Here is a 16826-nt window from a genome sequence, read left to right on the forward strand (position 1 = left end):
TGTATGGATAAATCCTGTTTTCTTACTCCTTTTACTTAACTGTCTTGTGTCTGTAGTTACATGTCAATACATAAATTTCTTTAAAGGATCAGTTATCTTCACTCTGAGCTTCATAAAATGCTTGAAAAATACCCTTGTGATCAGAAAGCAGAAAGTCAACCTTATTCACTCCATTGCACCCTTGCTTCTTTTTTGGGGTGGGGGGGGGGCATGCCACATGCCTTATGGGATCTTAGTTCCTTGACCAGGATGGAACTCAAGTCCTCAGCAGTGAGAGCGCTGAGTCCTAAATATTGTACCACTGGGGAATTCACTAGCTTGCTTCATCCTTGATCATACTGGTCCCCTTGTTATTTCTCTAATATGCAAACACCTGAGGGCTTTAGTTCTTTGCATTTCTCTCTGCCAGAAACTCTCTTCCCTTAGGTATATGCTTGAAATCCTCACCCCCTTCAGGTCTGGGCTTAAATCACACCTTCTCAATGAGTCCTCCACTGACTACCCTGTTTAAGTGTCACCTGCCTCCTGACCTTTGATGGCTGCCCACAGGCTGGCTGTACCCTCAACCTTTCACCCTGTTTCAGGTTTTGTGTTCATAGTCCTTATTCCTTTCTAACACATGATATATATTTTTTTAACTTTTATTCATTTTTATTGAGATATAATTGGCTTATAATGTTGTGTTAGTTTCTGGTGTACAGAAAAGTTATTTTTTTTCATATTCTTTTCCACTATAGGTTATTACAAGATATTTAATATCTTGGTGCTATGCAATAGGACCTTATTGTTTGTTTATTTTATATATAGTAATATTTTATTTATTTCTGTATTTATTTTTGTCCCCATGGTGCCTCCCCACTAGAATAAAGCTCCATAAGGGCAGGAGTCTTTTTTTTTTTTTTCTTCTCACATCTTGAGCACTTGACACAGTGTCTGGCATTTAGTAGGTGCTCAGAAACACTTGTTGAGCCAATATATGAAGGATTATCACACTCACCCATCCCTCCCACACATACACACACCTCTCCACACCAGCAGTATCTTGAAGTGGTTTTAGAAATTTGTGGATATAAATGAATGTAATCTTTTTTGTTTGGGGCAACCAAGGCAAGGAAATTGGAAAATAAGTACTGTATGTGTACTAAATAAAAGATGCATAGGCATGCATGCTCAGATGTGTCTGACTCTTTTCTGACCCCATGGACTGTAGCCCACCAGGACCTTCTGTCCATGAAATTCCACAAGCAAGAAGACTGGAGTGGGTTGCCATTTCCTCCACCAGAGGATCTTCTTCCAGGGGAATCTTTCCAACCCAGGGATCAAACCCGAGTCTTCTGGAGTTTCCTTCATTGCAGGTGGATTCTTTACCTCTGAGCTCATCAAGGAAACCCAGTCATAAGGTGAGAGTGGGAGTTAAATACCATTTTGTTAGCTATAACCATAACAGAATGAATTTGTCATTTTGCAGAAACTAAGAATACAAGTTATTAAAATGCAAGTGGCTGTATACCTTCTTGCTTTCTTTGGCTATTGACCCTTGGCTATATATCAGGCATCCTTAGGATGCTATCTTGACCAAGAGAGATGACTTGAGTGTGGGTGGACTAATACAGAAAGCTAACAGGTGTCTCAGGAGCGTTGCTTGAGTATTAAAAGTGTAGAACCCTGCCCCCTTTACTGAACATTCACTGAACTAGTATCTTCCAAGAGTCTCTTTAAGCAACTAATTTCTTCCAAATAGAGACATTGAGATGGAAATAAAGCTCATTAATCAGTAAACATGTTATTATCCATATTCAGAAATATATGTGTGTGTCTTTCTGTCTGCAAAGGTCTTTCTGTCTGCAAAGGTCTTTCTGTCTATAAAAGTTTCCCACAGCCTTTAGTCTCTGACTTGAAGGGAAAATACTCTTTGTAACTAATTCTGCTACTTTTTCCTACCCTGTGAAAGTCTGTCAAAGCAAGGTCTTTAGAGCTTGAATCTCTCTGAAGTGCCTTGTAATGAGCTTATTGTTAGGGCAAAGGTAACTTGACATTCCCATTTTTAATCAATAGCCAGTATGCATAGCATTGTTAGTTTAGAGTGGCTCTAATTGAATCTCCAAATGTGTCCTGCCCTGATCAGAAGCTTGAAAGACAGGTATACTTCTTCCCTTCATGCATATGGGTGAAATTTGGTGGAGTTCCTAACCTCTTCAAAAAATCAACCATAGGAGTCAGGCTGATGCCAACCAGTTGGGGAAATGATTAGTCAAAGAGAGTATGAAGCTTAAAAGCCCAGGATGAAGATAATAAGAGTTTCCTGGATTTAGAGAGAAAAACCTGTGACTTGAACAGAGGTTAACAGCCCAGCATGCTTGCCTTAGGAATTACTCACCAAGAAGCTGGATTATTATGGAGTCTTCCCCGATGGCTCAGCGGTAAAGAATCTACCTGCAATGCAGGAGACATAGGTTTGGTCCCAGGGTCAGGAAGAGCTGCTGGAGGAGAAAATGGCAATCTGCTCCGGCATTCTTGTGGAAAATCCCATGGACAGAGGGGCCTGGTGGCCTACAGCCCACAGGGTTGGGAAGAGTCGGACATGACTGAGTATGCACACACGCATGCAAGTAGGCCTGGATTCCAACTCCTGCCCCTCCAACTCCCTCACAAGCTCTGAACCTCAGTTGCTCATTCATAAAATGAAGAGCGTTGTATATACATCATAAGGTTTGAGTGAGGAGATCACATCAGATAATATTAGGGCTCCCCCCCCCTTTACTAGGTCATCCAACTTGGCTCTTCATGATCACAAGTGCCACTGCCCTTTCCTGAACGTCCTCTTCATTCCTTTCAGTCATTCTGTCCTCTCCTTCAAAACTGATTTCTGGATTTCCCTGCTGGTCCACTGGTTAAGAATCCATCTGCTTGTGCTGAGGATGTCGGTTCTATCCCTGGTCCAGGAAAATTCCACATGCTGCAGGGGCAACTAAGCCCATGTGCCACAACTACTGAGTCCTTTTGCCCTAGAGCCCTGGAGATGCAACTAATGAGAAACCCAAGTGCTGCAACTAGAGAAAGCCTGGGCTAGCAACAAAGATCCATCACAGCCATAAATTAATTAATTAAATTTTTAAAAAAAGCCTAATTTCTTCCAAGAGGTCTAACCCTAGGCCAGTTGTTTCTTAATTCCATATTCTTCTAGATCAAGTTCATCTATTAACTATCTAATTTAGAATGCATTACTCTGTACTTGTTTATGAGTGGCATTCATGGCTTTGATTGCCTTTTAATTTCATGAGTTACTTTTGAGGTTGAATAGTAAATACCTTGAGGACAACAACTGTCTCTTCTATTTGTCTGTTTGCATTTTCTGTCCTTTTGGGCCTATTATACCAGCTTGCATGGGGTAGATGATTCCCTAATGGGGTGGCCCTAAGCCCCACCACTGTCTTGGGCACACATGTATGAGCATTCTTATATATTTCCCATGGATGCGTACTAGGAATCAGGTGTTTTATAACAATTTTTAGGAGAAGTTTTGCCCTAAATTCGATCTTTCTCCCTTCATCTCTAATGCAAATTCAACTCCTTTCCTAAATGTTTTCTGGCCTTAGAGATTAGGGCCATTATCCTGCTTATTATCCCATATGCATGGTCTTGAAGAGTTGTTAAATTCAGTTTCAGTCTTCTTTTCTCCAAGTGAAAAACAGTTTCTTTAAGCTTCTCTTAGAGGTTCTACCTTATAACCACTTATTAATGCTGTCATTCTTCCTCTCACTTCTCTTAAGCTGTGATCCTGTTGAATACAGATCTCGGGTAAGGTCTGATCAGTGTCAAATAGGAATTATTTATGCGGTGCTAATGTAGCTTGATCAAGGATAGGTGATCTAGGATAGGCGACCATGGAAGCCTATGGCATTAGCCCCTGTTTGTCTGGGTTGGGAGAGGTACTGACCTGGCTGAGTAGTGCACCCCAGAAATCTGAACAGGACTGGGGAGAAGGCTGGGTTCTTGAACCCGGGAACACATAAGCTTAAAGCACTTGAAAGCTTTCAAGGAAAAGAAGCAATGTTAGAGTCATCTGTAACTGGCAAGTAATCTGTGACAGGGAATCTGAATGCAAATAGAAGGACGAACACAGGGTGTGGGGAGGAATCACAAGCAAAGTTAAGTCAAGTAAACGATCCATTTTGTTTCCAAGGGACAGACACCCCTCCACCCTGGTGGAGCCATCCTAAGTGCCCCTTCTGTGGGCCTCAGTTTCCTCTTTTTATTATGAAGTGCTTGGATTAAACACTCTCTTTTGAGTCCCTTCTAATTCTGAATTTGTATTCACAAAACTGACTCAGAGAAAATGTGAGTATATCTGTGAAAAGCTACCAATGTCCCAAACTCAGACTGAACTGGATGAGTGAGCACTGCCCAGAGAGCCAGCCTGCTGGGTGGGCACTGGGGCTCTGGGGTCAGCTGGTGGCAGGTGCTGCTGGGGTGGGACTGGGGTTTGAATCCTTCTGCCAGGAGCTAGTTGCTTTTCTTCTTAGAACTGCAAAATCTTCATTTGTAAAATGGGGAGGATACTAACACATTTGGAATTGTAGGTTTAAATTAGATACTGCAAGCAAAGTGCTTGTATAATAATATCTAAAAGCTTCCATCTATCAAGCACGTGGCCAGTATCCATTGTATTCATATTCTTGAAATGAGAATTTTTAAACCTTTCTCACCCTTTTATTTCTATCTCTATTAAATTTGTAGAAAATATTGCAACCAAATCAGGTAATTTGTTGTAGTGGTGGTTGTTTTTTTTCACACACTTGCCTTTTCTCGTTTTAACAGAATGAATCCTAATTCATTCAGCCTTCCTGAATATCGTATTCAGATACACACACCATCCATGCTTACATCCCTAACTGCCATCACTCATTCTCTGTTCTTTTTAATTTGTGAAATAGAACCGAGAGAGTAATTATTTAGCAGCTCCCGTGTTCCAGCGGCACTTATTCCGTTGATGTCACCATTTAGATGCTCTTCTCTACACCTTGGCCTATTCCTCCGGAACTTCACTTTGCTCGTTTCAACAATGTTTCCACGTCCACCTCGTCCTCCATCTGACTCGTCATGAGGCTGGATGCCCCACTCCCAGCTTCGCACCCGGCTGATACAGAATTCAGCTCCACCAAGCTGTGAGGGTGCGCCTCCCCGGTCCAGGGTGGGGCACCAGGTTACCAGCGGCCTCCTGCCTTTTGGGTTTAGTTCCCCGCAGGGGACACCGTAGGCGGCTATGCGGTCCGGCCACTGCCCCCCACCCCTCGCGTCCGGCCGCGCCGTGGGTTGCGGTCTCCGTGGGGGCGGCAGCTCCTGTACTGGAGGTTTGTGCCTGGCGGGGCACCCCGGAGCCGCGGGGAGCCCAGAGGCGAGGCCAAGGCGGGGTGGGGCGCGTCCGGGCGGGGAGGGCACACTCAGGCAGTGCGGGGGGCGCAGAGGGCAGGGGCGGGCGGACGCGCGACGGAGGAGCGAGAGGAACGAGGGCTGGCTAGTGCCGGGGCCGCCCGCCCGAGGGGGAGGAGGCTGCGCTGCCCTTGCCGCAGGTTTGCTGTCGAGCGCGCAGGAGGCAGGGACATGGGTAGGGTGCGGTCTGCGCGGGGCCCGAGCCCGGATCTCTTCCATTTCCCCTCTCACTCGGCCCCGGGCTGCGCCGCAGACGGCAGCAGCTCCCGCTCCGCCCCAGCCGCCTGACCGCGGGGCCGGGGTGCTAACCGCGGGGCCCGCCAGCCGGCCGGCCCGGCCAGCCCAGCCCAGCCCGGCGGCCCGCAGCCCCGCCGCCCGCCGCCCCCCGCCGCCGCCGCGTTGCCAAAACAAACGGGCCGGCCTATTTATTGGCGGCCGGCGAGCCGGGCAGCTCAGAGTCGAGGCGCCGAGGGGGACAGCGCGCCGCCACCAGCCAGGGCCCCGGGCCCCCGCCCCGCACCTGAGTCCCGCCGGCCGTGCGCCGCGCCGCGCAGCCCATGGCGCCCCCACCTGGAGCCCCCAGGAGCCACCCGGACGCCTGAGCCCCCGCAGCGCTCCGGTCGACTCGCCCACCCATCAGCCCACCAGGCGTCCTCGCCCGCCGCTCCTCGGGGCTCCCCGGCCATGTCTCCCGCCCGGCTCCGGCCCCGCCTGCGGTTCTGCCTGCTCCTGCTGCTGCTGCTGGTGCCGGCGGCGCGGGGCTGCGGGCCGGGCCGGGTGGTGGGCAGCCGCCGGCGGCCACCGCGCAAGCTCGTGCCGCTCGCGTATAAACAGTTCAGCCCCAACGTGCCCGAGAAGACCCTGGGCGCCAGCGGCCGCTATGAAGGCAAGATCGCGCGCAGCTCGGAGCGCTTCAAGGAGCTCACCCCCAACTACAATCCAGACATCATCTTCAAGGACGAGGAGAACACCGGCGCCGACCGCCTCATGACCCAGGTGAGCGCGACCCGCCCTCGCAGGGCGCCGCCGCCGAAGCACCGCCACCTGCCCGGCCCTACCCGCCCCCTGGCACCTTTCCTTGACTGGCTGGCACGCCCCCTGGCACCTGCCCCTCTCGCCGAGATGGGCCGGCTGGGGTCCCGGCGGAGTGCTGGCAATCCCCGAGCCCGCCGTAGGCTGTGAGAAGAGCTCCCCTCTGCCAAACGCCACAGCCCAGCGGGTTGGCGGTGGCCCCTTCGGCCCTGGAGTGCTGGCAGCTCAGGTCAGATGCGGCTCCTGGAGGTACCTCTGCCCGACTGCCTCCCGCGCCTGCAAGATGCACCAGTACCTCTGGCCTAACCTTCCGCACGGCTGCGCCCCTTTCAAGTCGAGGCGATTCGGCAACCCGAGAGGCGAAGCTCCGGGCGTGGAGGGTCCCACTGACCTTTCCTCCCCGCGCGCTCTCGGTTCGCTGGGAGGCCCGCTCCGGGGTCTGGGTTAAAGGAACAGCGGGCAATGGTAGAGCCAAGAGGCGGAGGTAGGGAAGGGATCTTGCCGGGGAGCCCACGTGTCTATCCCCAGAGCCAAGCGGCGCAGCTGCAGGGAATCCCTGGGTTTGGTACTGTGGATGGATTGAAAGAGAGGGGCTGGGGTGCCGGGCAGCCCCACAGCAGAGCTAAGGCTAGTCGTAAGTGCTCGGAACAGGAGGCGCGCTCAACCCAAGTACCTGGGGGAAGGGTGGGGGTGGGGCGGCGGGGAGCACACTTTCTTCCTTGAGGCCGAGTTCGAGGGAAAGTGACCTAGGTCCCCTTCCTCGGTGGGCTTCCACTGCAGGCAGGGAGCCTGCTTTCTAGATGCTTTGGGAAGGGCAGTTAGACCACGGCCCGCAGCACGCGCCCAGGCGCTGGGGCTGGCCGGCGGTGTCGGGCGAAGGTTGACTGGTGGCTGGGCCGGGCCGGGCGCCGAGGAATGCAGATAAGGATCCGGGCCACGGACTGGGCAATCATTGACAGCGCGTGCCCGGGCTCTGGACCCGAGTAGGGGAGGGGTGGGGGGGAAACAGGGGCGGGGAGCAGGGACCGCGGGACAGACATAGGTGGGTGGCTAGAAGCCTGGCGGCCAGGAGCACGCGGAGCTCCCTCTTGGGGCAGTGAGCGCCCCCAGCTAGATTGCAGCCTCGGAGGACCGACGGGGTCTTGGGTTTTAGCCTCTGTTGTCTCCTGGGAGACCGAGTCCAAGGGTCTGTGGGGGCCCTCGGATCTGAGGGGTGGAGTAGGTTGAGAGGTGGGCTGCCCACACCTGGCAGCTCCTGGCACCTCTGTGTGAAGGACTGTGGAAGGACTCCTCTTCCCAGGCCCCTCTCCTAAGGCAGCTGCGGGGTTCCTCGGGTTCCAGGTACGAAGAGAGCCAGCGCAGACGATGGTCTCTACAGTCCTTCCCCCAGCGCGGCTCGTCTCCCACTTCATGGGAGGCGGAGCATGAAGTGAGCACCCCGAGGTCAAACGCTCCGTTTCTCGAGTCCTTTCCCAGATGGGGCGGCGCGGGGGTGCTGAGTGCTCTTGACTCAGGGAGAACGCTACTTGGCGTTTATCAACCCGGAGCCCACCCCTTGCATCGGGAGACCAGCCGCGCGGTCCTTCATCTGGCCGGGTCAGACGCTAGTCGTATCACCAGCTCTGGTTCCCGGGCTGCCGCTTCCCCGGAGCGGGCGTAGCCGGTTTGGGATCGTGAGGGTCCCAGCGGGAATGCCTCGTGGCGCCGAGGAATCCCGGCAGGCTTGGGATTCCCCTCCAACACACCCCCCAAGCTGCAGAGGCGCTCCGCACCTGCCGCGCCCCGGCCGCTTCTCGGGCCTCAGCCCTGGGGCTACGGTGACACCTACTGGGCACCTCTAGCCTTGCACGCCTAGCAGGCCGGCCGCAGGCAAGTCAGCTCCGGTACGTCCTTTACCCTCTAGGCAGCAGGCGGTCCCCTGCTGGTCCCCTGGTGAGGCAGAAGGGCCCGGCGCTCAAAATGTGCCGTAACTCCAACAAGAGAGAGAGCTTAGAGACAGGCCCCCACGGGTGAGCTGATGGATGCGCCTTCCAGATTTGTGGCGCCACCGCGCGGTCCAGATCCCGGTGGGGTCAGGGGATGCTAGAATGGAAGAAAGCACTTTAGGGCTCTCTGTTTCTGAGAGAAGGACGGAGCACCCTCCCGGGTTTCCAGGCTCCAGCGAATGCTGTAGGAGAGTAAGGGGCGGGGCTGCGCGCTCACCTGCACGCGGGCTAGCCCCTCCCCCAACTCTGCTCCCTCCCCTCCCGCAGCGCTGCAAGGATCGCCTGAACTCGCTGGCCATCTCGGTGATGAACCAGTGGCCCGGGGTGAAGCTACGGGTGACCGAGGGCTGGGACGAGGACGGTCACCACTCGGAGGAATCGCTGCATTACGAAGGCCGCGCGGTGGACATCACCACGTCGGACCGCGACCGCAATAAGTACGGACTGCTGGCGCGCTTGGCAGTGGAGGCCGGCTTCGACTGGGTGTATTACGAGTCCAAGGCCCACGTGCATTGCTCCGTCAAGTCCGGTGAGCCGCTGCCGGGGGACTGGGCCCGGGGCCGGGGCCGCAGGGCGTGGGCAGGCGGCGCTGGGCCCGCGGGAGCCAAGAAGGTGAAGAGGCCCACCCAGGGATGGAGGCGGGGACCCCGGGGACCAGGACGTCAGCGGCGCTCCCCACTGCTGCTCTTGACCACCTGCTCGGCCCGTGCCTGATAGTGTCATGGCAGGAGCCTAGGGAGACAGGGTCCTGTCCCAGCGATGCTGGGTGCTGACCAGGCGGTCCACAATCCAGAGCCTGCTGCAAGTGGTGCAAGACAGAGCAAGCTGGCCAGATGGAGAAAGCCAGGCTGACAGAGAGACGGCCTCCCCATACACAGTGGTGCAGAACTGGGAGGTGGGGGTGGGGCCAGGAGCCAGGCTGTGCCCAGACATCAGCATGACTGACTGGGAGCAGCCAGGAGCCCAGAGGTTCAGAACGCACAGCCTGTCTGCAGGTCAGGCCCTTTAAGGCACTGTGTCTGCTCCTCTCAGGGGGCGCAGGCGTCCCCAACCTCTTCCCCAGGGCCCTGAAGCTGGACTTTGGGGGGCAAGGACAGCCGTGAGGGCAAGAATAAACAGAATGGACTAATAAAGTGGATTTTCCCATACTGGCCGCTTTGTTGATCAGAATTGGCAGGCGCTGGGGCCTCGTCCCCTCCCTCAAATCTTGTCTGCATCCCTGCCACGTGCACTGAACCCCGTCATGGATGCTTCACATGGCTCCTGTGTGGACTGCCTGCAGAGTCCCCTGACTGCAGGCTCAGCCCTCTGTGCTGTCCCCATGCAACGATCACACTCACAGACCTGGCGCATTGAGACCAGGCTCTTTTGTTCCTCATCCTACCGGGCTCACAGTGGTGACCCTATCCTGACCTTTCCCCTCTGCACTTCCCTGTCAACTGTATTTACTTCAAGTCACATAGACCCCTCACTTGCAAACACAGGCCTGATGCCAGTTCCCAGAGGGACCACTTCCCTGCATTACTACTGACCCCCAAATAGCATCTTGCATCCCACCCACTGATGCCATTGTGTCCTGTCCCCGCACAAGGACCCAGCACATGAATTGAAGATGGTGATTTCATCCTGGCCACTGAACCACACCCTGGCCTGGCCATTCACTTTGAGCTTTCCCAGGAGTCTGTGTTCTCGCCACTGACTGGCCCTCCTCTCGCTTGGTGTATAGACGCCAAGGGCCAGTTCTGGCATAGAACTTGGGATGTCGGTCCAAGAGGACAATTTGGGGGGAGCATCTGAGAAATGGGTGAGAAATAATGGGACATCCAGACCCCAGAGGCATGAAGTGACTTACCTTCTCCTCGAGGCTGCAGCTTTGGGGTTTCAAGTCATAGCTGACCCCTTCCTGGCCCAGCTGACCCTCAACCCCTCTGACTGCTTCAGTCTTATCAGGATTGGGAGCAGGTGGGGGGGGGTCACCTGGGCTTCTGGAGGACCCTTTCCCTCATGCTCCCTGGGCGTGGAGCCTCAATATGCTCCTCTCATGAGCAAAGCATTACGCTAGGGAGGAAGGCAGATCATACTTTGGGCTGGGGGTGGGTTCAAGGCTGCAGAGAAAGTGGGGGGCAGGGAACATGACATGGTGATGGGGGAACAGCCTGGGAGTAAGGGGCACCTCTGGCTGTGCTGGGGAGGATTGATTGCAGTGACTGGGAATCCGAGCTCCACCCAGTAATGCCTTCATGTCCCTTCTTCCCACAGAGCACTCAGCCGCAGCCAAGACAGGCGGCTGCTTCCCTGCTGGAGCGCAGGTGCGCCTGGAGAGCGGGGCACGTGTGGCCTTGTCAGCTGTGAGGCCCGGAGACCGAGTGCTGGCCATGGGGGAGGATGGGAACCCCACCTTCAGCGATGTGCTCATTTTCCTCGACCGTGAGCCAGACAGGCTGAGGGCCTTCCAGGTCATCGAGACCCAGGATCCCCCGCGCCGCCTGGCACTCACACCCGCCCACCTCCTCTTCACGGCCGACAATCACACTGAGCCAGCTGCCCACTTCCGAGCCACGTTTGCCAGCCAAGTGCAGCCTGGCCAGTATGTGCTAGTGGCTGGGGTGCCAGGCCTGCAGCCTGCCCGAGTGGCGGCTGTCTCCACGCATGTGGCCCTGGGAGCCTACGCCCCATTAACGAGGCATGGGACACTGGTGGTGGAGGATGTGGTGGCCTCTTGCTTTGCGGCTGTGGCTGACCACCACCTGGCTCAGTTAGCCTTCTGGCCCCTGCGACTGTTTCACAGCTTGGCGTGGAGCAGCTGGACCCCAGGGGAGGGTGTGCACTGGTACCCCCAGCTGCTCTACCGCCTGGGACGTCTCTTGCTGGAAGAGGGCAGCTTCCACTCGCTGGGCATGGCCGGGGCAGGGAGCTGAAAGGATCCTTCTACTGCCCTCCCAGAACTGCCCACATGGGTCCAAAGGCCTCCGCACCAGGAGGGCATTGGCCTTGCAAGGGACCTGAATGGGGACACTGGTTCCCACCATCTCCTCCACCACCAAGATACATCATTGAGACTCGTACTGGGTGATGCCAGTGTCCCCCCAGCCCCATCTTGGTGTAGTGACAAAGCTGCAAGCTGAGCTGGCGATGGGGCATGATCTCTTCTATCCTACAGACCAGTGGGTCCCAACCCAGCCAGCCCTCACTACGATTTTTCATTCCTGCCTCCCCCAATGGGGAGGGCCCATTCTATCCATCTTAGGCCCCTCTTGGGTGGGCTTGCACCTCAGTTGATGCTGCTAGATTCCCTGGGAGCCAGCAGGGAGCTGGCTGGACTCAATGCTGCCCAGAACTGAGCAGGCTGCAGGGTAGGACAGCCAGCCTGGCCATCCTGAGGCATGACCTTCCTCTCTGGCCACACTCCTCGGGACACATCCAGAGACTGTTGCTGTCAGTACACAGAGCTGTGTGTTCCAGCCAATGTGATCACAGTGCCCAGGACGGGGGCAGTGGACTAGATGTCCTGCCCACTCTCTGCCCAGGCTATACATTCCCATTTCTGCTGAACCATGACTCCCACCCCCTCCTCCGGTCAGTCTCCCCCACCTTATTTATTGGCACCGAGGGGGAAGCCCATGGGAAAATTTGGGGATGTTTTGGTCTTTTCTTCCTTTTGTAATAAAAATTATTTAAGTTGTTAGAGCCCTAGAGTCCAGAACACCAAGTAGGGCTGATACACTGCTAGCCTAGAACCATGGATGGGGCCGTCCAGGGCTGTGTGCACCTTCCTCCAAAGACAAAACCTTCAGAGCTCCCACCCCCTTTGCAGGGCCTTTCTCGTCCAGTAGGTCTGCCAAGTCACAACAGAGGGCAATTCAGAATGGGCCACAAGGCAGATGTGAATTCTACAGAACTTCTTCATGATCCACAGTGAAAAGTCAGACTCATGCCCCAAGAAAGACCAGAATAAGTAGGGGAAGCCCCTTTACTTGGAAACAAGGAGATGTTTCTAGATAAGTAAAGTGATCATGGAATTTTTAGATCAGTTCTTTCTCTAGTCTGTGTTAGGCAAACTTTGGGGTCAGCATGCAGAGGCCTTGCCTGGCCCAAGTTAAGGTGCCTTCCCTGCTTATTCTGGTCTCTCTCAGGGCCCAAATCCTGATTCTTGGTCCCACTTCTAGGATTCTTCTTTAACAGATCTAGACCAGGATGACCCCTGTGGTCCAGTAGATTAAGAATCTGCCTGCCAATGCAGGGCACACGGGTTTGATCCCTAATTCAGGAAGATTCCAGATGCCTCAGGGTGACTAAGCCTGTGAGCCACAGTTACTGAACCCGGAGCTTCTAGAGCCCATGCTCTGCAACAAGAAAAGCCACCATGGCGAGAAGCCTGCACCTCAAACTTGAGGACGCCTATGTGCCGCAACGAAGACCCGGCTCAGCAAGAAAAAAAAGAAGATCCAGATTGAGGCCTAGGAACTGATTTTTACAAATACTCCAAACATGGCAGGTAGTCCATAGATTACACTTTGAGAAACACTGCTTAGCCGGAAGGACACCAGTTTATTGCCAAAATAGGATGACCCTTGTCTTCATTTTCTCTTGGTCTCTGCATCCACAGCAAGTTTTACTGTACTCATTATAGACCAGCTGAGAGTCCCAGGTTCATTGCTAAAATTGTCAAATATTCAGGAATACTCTGAAGCAGTTGAAATAGGCCATAGTGGGAATATTTACACCATAGAAATTGGCATATGCTACCAATTAGGGCTCCCTTGACTGTGGAGAGCTAGTTGTGAAAGCACACCCCTGCCCAGGTTCTAGCCTCTGATAGAGATTTCTGTCAGAAAGTGGCGGGGGGAGGACTGCCCTGACTCTTACTTTACCATCCCCACTTCCATGGAGGAATGCTCTAGAGAAAACTTCATTGCTCTGGAGACTGTCATCGGGGAGGAAGAGGCTCCCACAGGCTGTAATGACAACTGCTATCATTTAATGAAGACTAGATCCAACCAGTCCATCCTAAAGGAGATCAGTCCTGGGTGTTCATTGGAAGGACTGATGCTGAAGCTGAAACTCCAATACTTTGGCCACCTCATGCCAAGAGTTGACTCATTAGAAAAGACCCTGATGCTGGGAAGCATTGGGGGCAGGAGGAGAAGGGGACAACAAAGGATGAGATGGCTGGATGGCATCACTGACTTGATGGACATGGGTTTGAGTAAACTCTGGGAGTTGGTGATGGACAGGGAGGCCTGGCATGCTGCGGTTAATGGGGTCACAAAGAGTCGGACACGACTGAGCGACTGAACTGACCTGAACCATTTCCAAACATTGTTCTAAGTGGTTTACATGTAGCACCCACTTCATTTTCATAACAACCCTATGTGGTATATATTATGCATGCATGCTAAATAGCTTTAGTCATGTCTAACTCTTTGTGACCCTATGAACTGTAGCCCACCAGGGATACAGTAATCTTTTGTCCATGGGATTCTCCAGGCAGGAATACTGGAGTGGGTTGCCATGCCCTCCTCCAGGGGATCTTCCCAACCCAGGGATTGAACCCACATCTGTTATGTCTCCTGCACTGGCAGAAGAGTTCTCTGCAACTATCACCACCTGGGAAGCGCAGTATATACTATATTCTTACCATTTTCCAGATGAGAACGCAGAGGTACAGAGAGGTTAAGTAACTTGCCCAAGATGATGCAACAAGTGACAGAAGCAGGATTTGACCCCATGCATCTGGCTTGCCTTTTCATACTGTTCATGGGGTTCTCAAGGCAAGAATACTGAAGTGATTTGCCATTCCCTTCTTGGAAGAAAAGCTATGACCAACCTCAACAGCATATTAAAAAGCAGAGACATTACTATGCCAACAAAGGTCCATCTAGCCAAAGCTATGGTTTTTCCAGTAGTCATATATGGATGTGAGAGTTAGACTATAGAGAAAGTTGAGTGCCAAAGAATTAATGCTTTTGAACTGTGGTGTTGGAGAAGACTCTTGAGAGTCCCTTGGACTGCAAAGAGATCCAACCAGTCCATCCTAAAGGAAATCAGTCCTGAATATTCATTGGAAGGACTGATCCTGAAGCTGAAACTCCAGTACTTTGGCCTCCTGATGCAAAGAACTGACTCATTATAAAAGACCCTGATGCTGGGAAAGATTGAAGGCGGGAGGAGAAGCGGACGACAGAGGATGAGATGGTTGGTTGGGTGGTATCACCAACTCAGTGGACATGAGTTTGAGTAAACTCTGGGAGCTGGTGATGGACAGGGAGGCCTGGAAAGCTGTGGTCCATGAGGTCGAGAAGAGTCGGACACGGCTGAGCGACTGAACTGAACTGATCTGGCTCGCAGGTCCACTGTTCTTACCAGAGGCTTTTCCTTTGGTAAACTTGGGTCTTTTCCAGAAGGCATACTCAGCATTTCAGGACTGGAAATCTGCTTTGTCATGCCACCTGGAGTGGACTACACATCGCCTTGTGGAAGACACTCACAGACCAGGTTCATAGGGACCAGGACATCTATGAACGCCTTTGCAATGAGAAACAAATGGTCAAGGTCAGGAGGCTCTGGTCCATTTATTTGCACATTCTGTCTTTTACAGAAATCTTGCATGGGGTGGGGGAGAGAGTGAAAGAGATTGAGGCTCTCCCTTATGGGGGGCCTACCTGCCTCTCTTATGGGGACTGGGGACACTTTGTCCTGTAGACACAGAGCCATTTGGTGTCCCTAGACCTTCCATTCTAAAAGAGCTTCCTCAGGAAATACACTTATCTTCAGAGATGGCTGCAGAGATTCAGAAAAGCACTTTGAATCCAGACTTGGGATAGAGGTGAGGCCCCGCAGTTTTTCGGGGAATCCTGACCCAGAACTGTGGTGATGGTACCAGCTGGACAAGTAAAGTCAGCCTAGAAAGTTATCCTTCACCTCTGCAGTGCTATAGTCCAGTTCCTCCCACCAGAACCAGCTTGCTTATCCTCCTTAAGATGCCGAGGCCCAGAGGAAGGTCAGCCATACCACCCAGACCCAGAGAGCTGCTGGTCCCACGCCTGCTGTTCTTCATGGGCCTAAGCTCAGCCCTGAAGGCCGTTACATCCACAGTGGTCATTGCTCTCCCGCAACTTTTGCCTGAAGGGGCTGCCTGCGCAATGGCTTCTGACAGTGAGCAGCAGTGTGTTGGAAAAGGCTGAGCCAATGCAACAATCCTTTAGGCAACCAGGCCTGCCTGCTGTTAGCACTTGCAGCCCCAGGATGGGAAGTGGAAATAAGTGAGTGAAAAAGTGAAGTGTTAGTCATGTCTGACTGTTTGCAACCCATGGAGTGTTGCCTGCCACGCTCCTCTGTCCATGGAATTCTCCAGACAAGAATACTGGAGTGGGGAGCCATTCCTTTCTCCAGGGGATCTTCCCAACTCAGGGATCAAACCTGGGTCTCCTGCATTGCAGGCAGATTCTTTATTGTCTGAGACACCATGAAAAATCTTAGTAAAATGCCCCTTCAGGAGATCCAACTAGAAAAGGCAACACTCCTGGCCTGGCACCAGGAAGTCTGTTTAGGAGAAAGCCTCACACCAAGGGCACGGAGCTCACAGAAGGTCTGGATTTCAGGCCCCGCCCCCGTGTCTGACCAGCCCTTGTGCAGTGTACAACTTGTAGAGACTTCAACTCTGGCCCCACTGGTCTGGGTCTCTGCCAGGCTCAGACAGATTCTGCCAGTGGTGACAATTTGGAGAGAAGTTCCTACAGCATCACACAAGAGGGGCTGGGGAGAAATAAACAGGGGTGAGGATGGGATCTGCAATGTCTGGAGACTTCCTGGAAGTGGTTTGGGGCTTGGCATAAATGACTTGGGCAAGAGGAGATGGATGGATCATTGGGAGCAGGTGTATGGAGGAGAAGTATAGGGCATGCTCAAGGACTAGGAGCCAGTGTGACTGGGGCTCAAAGGCGCCAGGAGGGGAAATGGAAGTAGGGGAACAGAAACGCTGAACCCCATAAAAGGGGCAGAGGTGAAAGCCTGGTGAGAAGTGTTGAAGCAGAAAACACCCCAAAGAAGGGATGGAGGCCCTCGGTGGGGAGCACAGGCTCTGCTGCCCACCTGAGAGGGTGTCCTTGAAGCAGGAAAACTTTTTGGCAGGGGTTGGTGGCAACAGCTCTTCCAACCCATGCCCTCTGCCCCCTGGGTGGAGCAAGCCTCCCGGAGCTTGGGCCCACATCCCACACCCCAGCCTAGTTCTCAAAGACTCTTTGTTCCACTGGGCCAAGCTTTGGCCAGCCCAGATCTGATAAGGCCATGGTAGGACAGATAGCGGCCCCACCCTGCAAGCCTCAAGCCACACCCAGGCTGCCTCGCACGCACACATGCCCGCACATCTCTTCTGCCCCA

General features: G+C 53.5%; 1 protein-coding gene across 1 annotated transcript; it reads left to right on the plus strand.

The window, feature by feature from the left end:
• The first annotated feature begins 5908 nt into the window (after window positions 1–5908).
• Window positions 5909–12078, plus strand: IHH (Indian hedgehog signaling molecule). Its single transcript, XM_065927649.1, has 3 exons — window positions 5909–6426; window positions 8715–8976; window positions 10707–12078. The coding sequence occupies exons 1-3, from the start codon at window positions 6115–6117 to the stop codon at window positions 11363–11365; spliced, it is 1233 nt and encodes a 410-aa protein (XP_065783721.1). The 5' UTR covers window positions 5909–6114; the 3' UTR covers window positions 11366–12078.
• The last annotated feature ends 4748 nt before the right edge of the window (window positions 12079–16826 follow it).

This window comes from Muntiacus reevesi, chromosome 3 (assembly GCF_963930625.1).
Source record: "Muntiacus reevesi chromosome 3, mMunRee1.1, whole genome shotgun sequence".
Taxonomy (NCBI): Eukaryota; Metazoa; Chordata; class Mammalia; order Artiodactyla; family Cervidae; genus Muntiacus; species Muntiacus reevesi.